At 39.6% G+C, this 8,422-nt stretch overlaps 2 protein-coding genes across 5 annotated transcripts; one reads left to right on the forward strand and one right to left on the reverse strand.

Moving 5' to 3' along the window:
* Nucleotides 1-886: 886 nt before the first annotated feature.
* Nucleotides 887-2,619, reverse strand: pigbos1 (PIGB opposite strand 1). Of its 3 annotated transcripts, none has more exons than XM_088640928.1 (2): nt 2,482-2,619; nt 887-1,320 (listed from the first exon to the last, which is right to left on the reverse strand). In XM_088640928.1, the coding sequence occupies exon 2, from the start codon at nt 1,235-1,237 to the stop codon at nt 1,040-1,042; it is 198 nt and encodes a 65-aa protein (XP_088497054.1). In that variant the 5' UTR covers nt 1,238-1,320; nt 2,482-2,619; the 3' UTR covers nt 887-1,039. The 3 variants fall into 3 exon arrangements, with proteins under 3 accessions (XP_088497054.1, XP_088497055.1, XP_088497056.1); XM_088640929.1 differs by lacking the exon at nt 2,482-2,619 and adding an exon at nt 1,801-1,940; XM_088640930.1 differs by lacking the exon at nt 2,482-2,619 and adding an exon at nt 1,742-1,764.
* On the forward strand, nt 2,072-8,307 carry pigb (phosphatidylinositol glycan anchor biosynthesis, class B). 2 transcript variants are annotated; one of them, XM_088640921.1, is made up of 12 exons: nt 2,100-2,240; nt 2,507-2,642; nt 2,989-3,106; nt 3,712-3,816; nt 4,019-4,149; nt 4,280-4,420; nt 4,526-4,577; nt 4,687-4,898; nt 5,186-5,250; nt 5,567-5,786; nt 6,789-6,969; nt 7,983-8,307. In XM_088640921.1, the coding sequence occupies exons 1-12, from the start codon at nt 2,117-2,119 to the stop codon at nt 8,100-8,102; spliced, it is 1,605 nt and encodes a 534-aa protein (XP_088497047.1). In that variant the 5' UTR covers nt 2,100-2,116; the 3' UTR covers nt 8,103-8,307. The 2 variants fall into 2 exon arrangements, with proteins under 2 accessions (XP_088497048.1, XP_088497047.1); XM_088640922.1 differs by lacking the exon at nt 2,507-2,642 and having other exon boundaries at nt 2,072-2,240; nt 2,936-3,106.
* The last annotated feature ends 115 nt before the right edge of the window (nt 8,308-8,422 follow it).

Here is an 8,422-nt window from a genome sequence, read left to right on the forward strand (position 1 = left end):
CGTAACAGCAGCCCCTCCTTCTGAGAGTACTTAAACCAGGATGAACAGAACTCGGTGCGCACCTTCTTTATTGCAGATGAAGTTGATCTCGGAAAACTATAGCCATTTAACCCGAGGGGCCTTGGTGAGGGGAGATGTGAGCAAGCACTGAAAACAACGCACCGCGTACTGTAGTTGTATTTTCTTTACGCTGTCTTTTTTATTTCCTGTTTTTGCAATTATTGCACATTTTGTCCAATTCATGTTTAAACACCTTTCATGTTTTTTAATAGGCTCAATCTAATGACTGTGTGTAGCAGTCATTCAGGAAAGATGCAAAAAGAGAAAAGCATCATTAAGTGTTTTTATGCCATAACGCTTATAAAGGTCGTGAACACAAAATTGATTTCATGGTTTAAAAACCTAGATGGAGGACTCTTGCAGTACAGCTTTTGGATTCTGTAATAGGTTATAGTTAATTAAACGTTTTAACCAGGTGAATACTCAGAATGTACGTTTTGTTTTTCTAAAAATCATAGCGGCCAACTGTCGCGTTATTTTCAGTCTGAGATACTAGGTTTGGATTAGATTAATTCCGTTTTACATATGATCTAAACTATTTAACATGAAAGGATAGGGTAAAACCTTAACCTGTAGCAAACTAAATGATAACGCTTTGTTTTTAATTTAATTAACAGTGCCATCTATAGGTACTAAATAAAACTGCCTTACAAACACGCTTCTTTTAATATCAAACGTTTATAATCTGCCACGTAGGAACAAGGTAAATATTTTTCTCACGTGGTACTAGAGAAAAATAAACTGTAGTACTCCATTGTTTTGGATATACATCTACTATAAAATACCCAAATATGATAACCCTAAAAAAATTCAGATAAACGTTAGATGAAACAAACATTTGCAATTTACTGGTGTAACACCGGACAATAAAAAATCAATCATTTATTCTTCAGAAGAGAGGAAGATTTGAAGGTTGTAACTGGGTTTTAAATTGATGTATTTTCTGTTCCACAGTTTTCATATTCGTATAAAAAGCGCTTTAGTTTTCACATGCACAGTTAGTTTTCTTTCGTGGCTCTCCTTGTTCGCCTGATAGGTTCTGCTCGTCTTCTTCCTTGGCTGACTTCTGATCTTTGACATACTTCTCGTAGATGGGTTTGTACACGTACAGTCCTCCGGCAAATCCAACAACGGTGGCCATCGCTATCTGAGAAAAAGGTAGCCTTCTGAAAACCATCCCCGCGAATACCGTTCTCCTCAATGTGCTTTTTCCCCACAGATGTTCAGGATGACATGTCAGTTTGGAGTCCCGATCAAGTCCTAGAGAAAACGAAGACAACATCGAAATTAAGAGGAGTTATGGCTATGTTATATTTTTAATATACAATGAATGTCAAATTCAAGTTTACGTCTTAGTCTAATATACATTTCATTTAAACCCGTTTAAAGCACAGGTGATTTAGAAAACAAAAATGGTCTTTATTCCTTAAAGAAAAGAATGATGTGTTTGTAACTAGCATTTCAGAATGTCACATTGTCATTGAGAACTATCAAGCTAGCTACAACTGTAATAAAAGGAACATGTTGCATTGAAGTATATCCTCATGACAATACTCATAATTTACTCCTACTTATATTCCGGTTAATGCATAAACAACTATTTCTACAAAAACACACCTGCTTTAAAAATCACTCGTAAACCTAGCAGCGTGAAACAAGCCTGCTACTTTTCCAAACCTACTGCAAACACTTCCGGTTGTTAGAAGAGAAGTGTACGGTGTAGCAAAGAGGACAAACTACTTGTATTTTTCAGAAATGTTCTTCTTTTCTGTCATCACGTTCATTCATTGTGCCGAAACGCTGCAGACCTAACCAGGCAGTTTTGGGATGAGTCATTTTATTGATCTGTTAAATAAGTGCAAATTATATTATTTAAACGCAAAATGCAAGAGGTCCTCGACTGAGCTTTCCGACTGCCTCCCACCCGTCCCGATGTGTCGTCATCGGTCCTGTCTAAACACGGAAGAAGTAGAACAAATAGAAATACAGATGTTTTTTCACTCCGCTAAAGCGATGTAGTTATTGCATACTGTCAGCGAACCTTGTTTATGAAGAAATGGAAAGAATTAGGGCCAGACTGTCTCTAAACAGAAAATCGGCACTCTCTGTGCCTGTTAAGCTCAGGAAAAGAAAATCAAAACTATATAGCAAAGAGGACGCGCATGTCCAGTTTCAGAATGGTAAGATCATCAATAGGTTGTTTTTTTACTGTAGATGGAACAAACAGTCACTGTTGTAGGTTTTAGCAAGAAATAGTCAAAATAGGAACAGTTTAACTCAAGACATAGCACTATAGTCTATAGTATAATTGTGGGTCAACTAATACCGACTGCATAATAATAATGCTGAAAAGGTTTGCTCCGTTAATCTTACACACCCACCCTACGTTTTTCCAATAAGATTATTGTAAAGTCATCTCACCAAGTATTTTGTCTTTTTTCCTAAGGTTTATTTGGAGTCGGTATCAATGTGACCCTCTTTATTGTGGCATATCGCCTTCTTAACTGCCTGCTGGTCCAGTCAAGCTTTGTTCCCGATGAATACTGGCAGTCTCTTGAAGTTGCACACCAGCTGGTTTTCAAGTATCCTTAAAGAGTGCAGTGTTGCTCGCGAATTATATCTGATGAAGTCAGCTGTAGAATTAAGCCAAGTAAAAAGTAGTCACGGGTTTGATTGATCGAAGACTAATTGTAGACGTCGTTTTAGAAACTTGGTTTGGGTTAGTGTCTGATATACTTGAGGAGAAAACTTAAAAACTAATTCAAATGGCTTTGGTGCTCTTCATCTGTCGTAATTGTTTTAAATGTAATATTCTGGATTGACCTATAATTTAAACAGCAGTGTTAACTAAAACCATCGTTTTTTAATCTGCCAGGAGAGAAGTCATACTATATGCGATGTGTTTTTAGAAGTCCTTAATATCGTCAGATATGGATACCTATCATGGGAATGGGCTGAAGGAATAAGAAGCTACTTGTACCCTCTCTTTTTTGCATCCATTTATAAAATTTTGCATTTTCTAAACTACGACACGGTTCAGCTGTTGGTAAGGTGATACAAGTTTCAATTGACCTGGACAATCCGCGTTCTTTATCACAGAGAGTGATCAGTGTGCATCAGATGTTAAGTGAAATTGGCTAAATCTCATCTTTACTGGTTTATTTTAAAATGTAAACATTCTTATGCATTTCATTGTGTATCCCAATATCAGACTCCCCCTAAATTCCAGACTATTTGAGGTACAATAAAAAAAAACATTTCATAATGTTCTTTCACAATATTATCAACCAGGAGTTTTTATTCCAAACTGTAGAATTTAGAAGTGATTTTCCAACTTGGATTAACTTTCAAACTTCATACACAAAAGTTTTTTTTTCCCCAAGGAAAATTAGCCCTGGTGTGAATGAATGTGCGTCTGTGTCTGTGTGTGCCCTGCGATGGACTGGTGTCCTGTCCAGGGTGTACCCTGCCTTGTGCCCATTGTTTGCTGGGATTGGCTCTGGCTCCCCCATAACCCTGAACTGGGAGAAGCGGTTTAGAAAATGGATGGGTGGATGAATGGATTCAACTTTGTCATTGAAACTATGGCATGTCCAGAGCATGCATGTGTTACAGGGTTCTGAGTCTCCTTGTGTCTGGGTATACCTGCAGGTGTGGTTGCCACGTCTGGCACATGCCTTTTTGGCAGCACTGGCAGACATAAAGCTGTACTCCCTGATCAGAGGACTGGAGCATTCGGGAGTGGCCAGATGGGTGGTAAGAAGGGATCTATTCATACACAAAACTCAAAATTAAAACAGTGTTCATATTGAGGAACCACAAAAGTCAGTCTTCCTTTCTGCACTGTGGAAGCAATGGAGAAATTTAAATATTGCAGAAGAGACAAATGATTTAATAGCGGGGGTAACTTTATTTTTTTTTGGGGGGGCGGGGGGTGTTTGTGTTTCTCCTCCTACAGTTTTTCTCGCAGCTCTGCTCTTGGTTCACATGGTACTGCTGTACACGGACCCTCACAAACACTGTGGAGACCGTCCTCACCACACTGGCCCTCCACTATTACCCTCTCCACGGCTCAAAAGTGCAGGACAGGTCAGGCATGTTTCAGTTCATATTGGTCCTCCGATCCAAACTCCAGAGCACTAAAAACACAATCGGACAAAACTGTTGTAGCCAGAAATGCCGCTTGCATGTGTATAATATTATTTTGCATTTTTTTCAGTTCAAAATACTTGGCTCTGGTGGCGTTGGCAGTCATAATTCGTCCTACTGCTCTTATTGTGTGGCTGCCTTTGTTGGGATATCATTTCTTGAGAGAAGATGATAAACTGAATCTTGTAACACACCGTGTCTTGCCTGTAGGGTGAGTACATATGTACATGTACAATCAGATACAATCTTACATACTGTATCACTACGAGCCTAACATAATGGCACGTGTATTTAATTTCTTTCCTTCTCTTTGCAGGGTTCTGACTCTTGGGATTTCTACAGTAATTGATTGTATATTTTATGGCAAGGTAAAAAGTGATTTTCAGTTAATGTGCTTTGCCTGCTAAACCTCAGAGTGCAGCACTGCATTATTTCAGTGTACCTTCAGTCATTATTGATTTTCCCTTTCCCCCACAGTGGACCCTGGTCCAGCTAAACTTCCTGAAGTTTAATGTGTTTCACAATGTGGCAGAGTTTTACGGGTCTCATCCCTGGCACTGGTACCTGACACAAGGATTCCCAGTTGTTCTAGGCCCACACCTCCCTTTCTTCCTTCATGGATGTACATTGGCTCCACAGCGATACAGAATATTGCTGGTGACAGTCATCTGGACAATATTGGTTTACAGGTAGGAGTCTAGCCAATGAGGAAATTATGAACCTGAACTTTTAGGATTTTAGAAAGGCTGACTTCTCATCATTGTCTGCTCCACATGAAGCATTTTGTTTGTACGTATATAAATGCATTCTAGCATATTTGAATCGCTAATTGAATGACTATCGTTGATCCGCACCTCTTTGTCATAAATAATGGGAGGACATCTTCCTACTGCCTGGCAGGTTAGGGCTAAGTAAGAGTTTTCATTTTATTGCTTCATATAAACAGCTGCTGTAATTCTATTTTGCTTGTTTACAGCTTGCTGGGACACAAGGAGTTCAGGTTCATTTATCCCGTGCTACCCTTGTGCATGGTGTTTTGTGGTAAGTGTTGTACCTTACCGGGCCAAAAGAATCCAACCTGCAATGCCACCAAAATATACTGGAACACAAGAGGAAATCATGAGCTTTTAAATCGGGATCTGAGGCTTTGGAATCTTAAATTACAAGACAGACTTCGAGAAGGAGCCTAGTTTGTGGCGCTGCTCATAATGTAATAATCAGCCATTCTTGAAAGGGTTATTGTTTGTCTTACTGTAGCAAACTGTGTGTGTGCTGGCTTGATTCTTTAAATTTAAAGTCATGTCTGAAAACTGCAGTATATCAAGGTAATTTAAGTGTGCTTTCTGTGTCCTTTAAGGCTTTTCTTTGGCAAGCCTGAAAGCCTGGAAGAGGCCAGCAGTGTGTTTACTGCTCCTGTCAAACCTCCTGCCAGCTCTGTACACAGGACTCATTCATCAGCGTGGGAGCCTGGATGTCATGAGCCATATTCAGCCTCTCTGTGAGGGCAAGTACTCCTCTTCCACACCTGAGCCCTTTGTGTACTTCCTGATGCCCTGCCACTCCACTCCATTCTACAGGTAACCTGCCTTCCAGCCAAGGGAGCCATTAGGTTCCGTAGAGTTCTTTGCCTACAAGCAAACTCTTGCAATCCTGTGAAGTAGAGTTACCTCAACTTCACTACACATTCAGTTTGAACTGTACTCTTAATTTGCAAAGTCAGAAAGTGTAGAGGAAAGCATAATTCTACCATAACCATAATCTGTCTGAATTTATTCGTCTAATATCATTTATTTGAAAAGGCTCTCAGGCGTTAAGTTCTATGATCAGAGGAGAGGTTAAGTTGATTCAGATGTTTTGAGTTTGAGCCTGTGTCACATATGTAACCAACTGAGCAAGATTCCCCAAGCAGCAATGCATATCTGGAGCAATATGCCTGGAGCAAGGCTGAAATTTGCAAGTCAAGGGTTTTCTCGGCCCCAGGCAAAACAAATGGTGACCTCCGCAACTTCCTACTGTAAGTGCTTGCAGCATTGTGATGATGTCAGCACTGAACCTCCTGTACATGGTTATACAGGTTGTAGCATGTCAACAGGTACTGTAGGGGGTTCTAATGAGTGGGTAGGTTGGTGGAGCCTATCAGAACTTATTAATTCTCCTAGAGTGGGTACAGGATTTTCTAAAAATGAGCTAAAAAAATCGACAGTTTCAAACTGGGTAGGCATATTCCAATAAAACAAAATTGGTGGTTGACACTGCTGGCTCAAAGTTGTTGGATCCTGGCTTCTGTTCTAGAAGGGGATACCTTCTGCATGGAGGTTCTCCTGTGTACATGCAGGTTTCACTTGGTGATCAGTTCATTTTCCACCAAATGCATGAAGAAATGCTTACCATGTTAAAATGTGTCTTTAAATTGTCCCCTGTGTGTATATATGTCCTGTAATGGGTTGGGCATGTGTGTGTGCCCTATGCTTCCATGATGGGCTCTGTGTTGCCACGGCCTTTACAGGGAATAAGCAGTTTTCTTTAAATAGATGTATTGCAGGTAGTAATATACCTCGGTTTGGCTCAATCTATTTCAGTCATATCCACTGCCCTATAAAAATGCAAATTCTGCAATGTCCACCAGACCTGACTGGAAATAAAAGTTACGTGGATGAGGCAGATTTATTCTTTGCTGACCCAGAAGGCTGGCTGAAAACTGCTTTTCACAACGAGGCCTCACTGCCTTCCCATCTGGTGTTTTTTGATGTCTTGACAAAGGTAGGAGACATACCATTTCATCTTAAACAGAATGATCAGGTCTGCAGATTCAATATCTCAGTTTTACACAGCTGTGTACAGATGAAAAAACGGGAGGAGGAGCTGTAGCCCTTCCGTGCATGACCTTAGGACTTATTTAACAAACTGGAATTGATCATTTACTTGCCAATTTAAAATTAACATGGAAATCTGATTTAGATGGTCAATTAAGTTTAAATATTTAGTCTAACATTAGTGGCATCTATGCCTTGAATTGATCAAGAAAAACACAGTTTTTAGACCAATGTACTTATTTACCTTATTCTAATGGTTTTACACTGAAATTTGTGTTTGAAAGTGTTTAAACAAACTACAGATTTATCTGTATGTGGTGATTCAAAATCTGTACCGCACAGGTCTGCTAAAAACACAGGAAAAAAAGAAAGGCCTTCCCCATTCAAAGAAATACACAAAATAATTACTATAATTGCTTTTTGTAGGCATAAAAATAATAAATACTTGTCATTATGTCATGCAAATATCCCGTCAGTGACGGATCACATGGGGAGACAATTTAGGATTAATTTCTAGGGCAGTTCACACCGCTTGAATACAGGTGTTCCTTTTTAATGGAATTTTATTTAGTCATGAGATGAATCGTGAGGTTTTTACATTGGTTTTTCCTATTGGCGGCATGGTGGGACAGTGGTTAGCATTGCTGCCTGGTTGTACTAGGGCCCTCAGTACAATTTCAGAGCTGGGGTACTATCTGTGTGGAGTCTGTATGTTTTCCCCATGTTCACATGGATTTCCTCCAGCTGTTCTGGTTTCCTACCACAATCCTAAAACGCACTGGTAGGTTAACTGGGAAAACCGACGTGTACGTGTGCGTGTGCGTGACCCATCCAGGGTGTACTATGCCTTGATCCTGTTAGTTGCCAGGATAGGCTCTGGATCCCCTGCACTCCAGATAAAGGGTCAGATAAAGTGGTTAGAAAAATGGATGGATGTATTTTTTCCCCCCCATTTTCCAGGAAATTTCTTCATTTTTGGAAGTAAAGCAATATGTGAAAAAGACAGAAGTCTTTCACACTCACGTTCCTGAAGGTCGTGTTGGAAGAAACATCTGTGTGTATGAAAGAGAAAGACTGTGAACAGATTCCTGGACACCTTCTGCTGTGACTGCAGCGTGGACCCCACTTACCACGAGAGACAACTTTTTCAAGGGGTAGATACTATTATTTTTGTACATTATGTAAACTAAGAACTATTTTTGACAAGATGTATAGTTTGCTTTTTTCCCTTTCTGGTCAACGGTTGTAGATGCAATGCTTAAAATAAAGGGATAATAAACAAAAAGCATTTGTCAAGATGGTGGCCTAGAAACAGTATTGCACTTTAATGGATTTTCACAAATTTAATTGCAATCACTAAACTTAACTATTCTTAATTTATGAGAATTGTTTAGAGCCTT

This window comes from Lepisosteus platostomus, chromosome 7, assembly GCF_059453375.1.
Source record: "Lepisosteus platostomus isolate fLepPlt1 chromosome 7, fLepPlt1.hap1, whole genome shotgun sequence".
In the NCBI taxonomy this organism is placed as follows: Eukaryota; Metazoa; Chordata; class Actinopteri; order Semionotiformes; family Lepisosteidae; genus Lepisosteus; species Lepisosteus platostomus.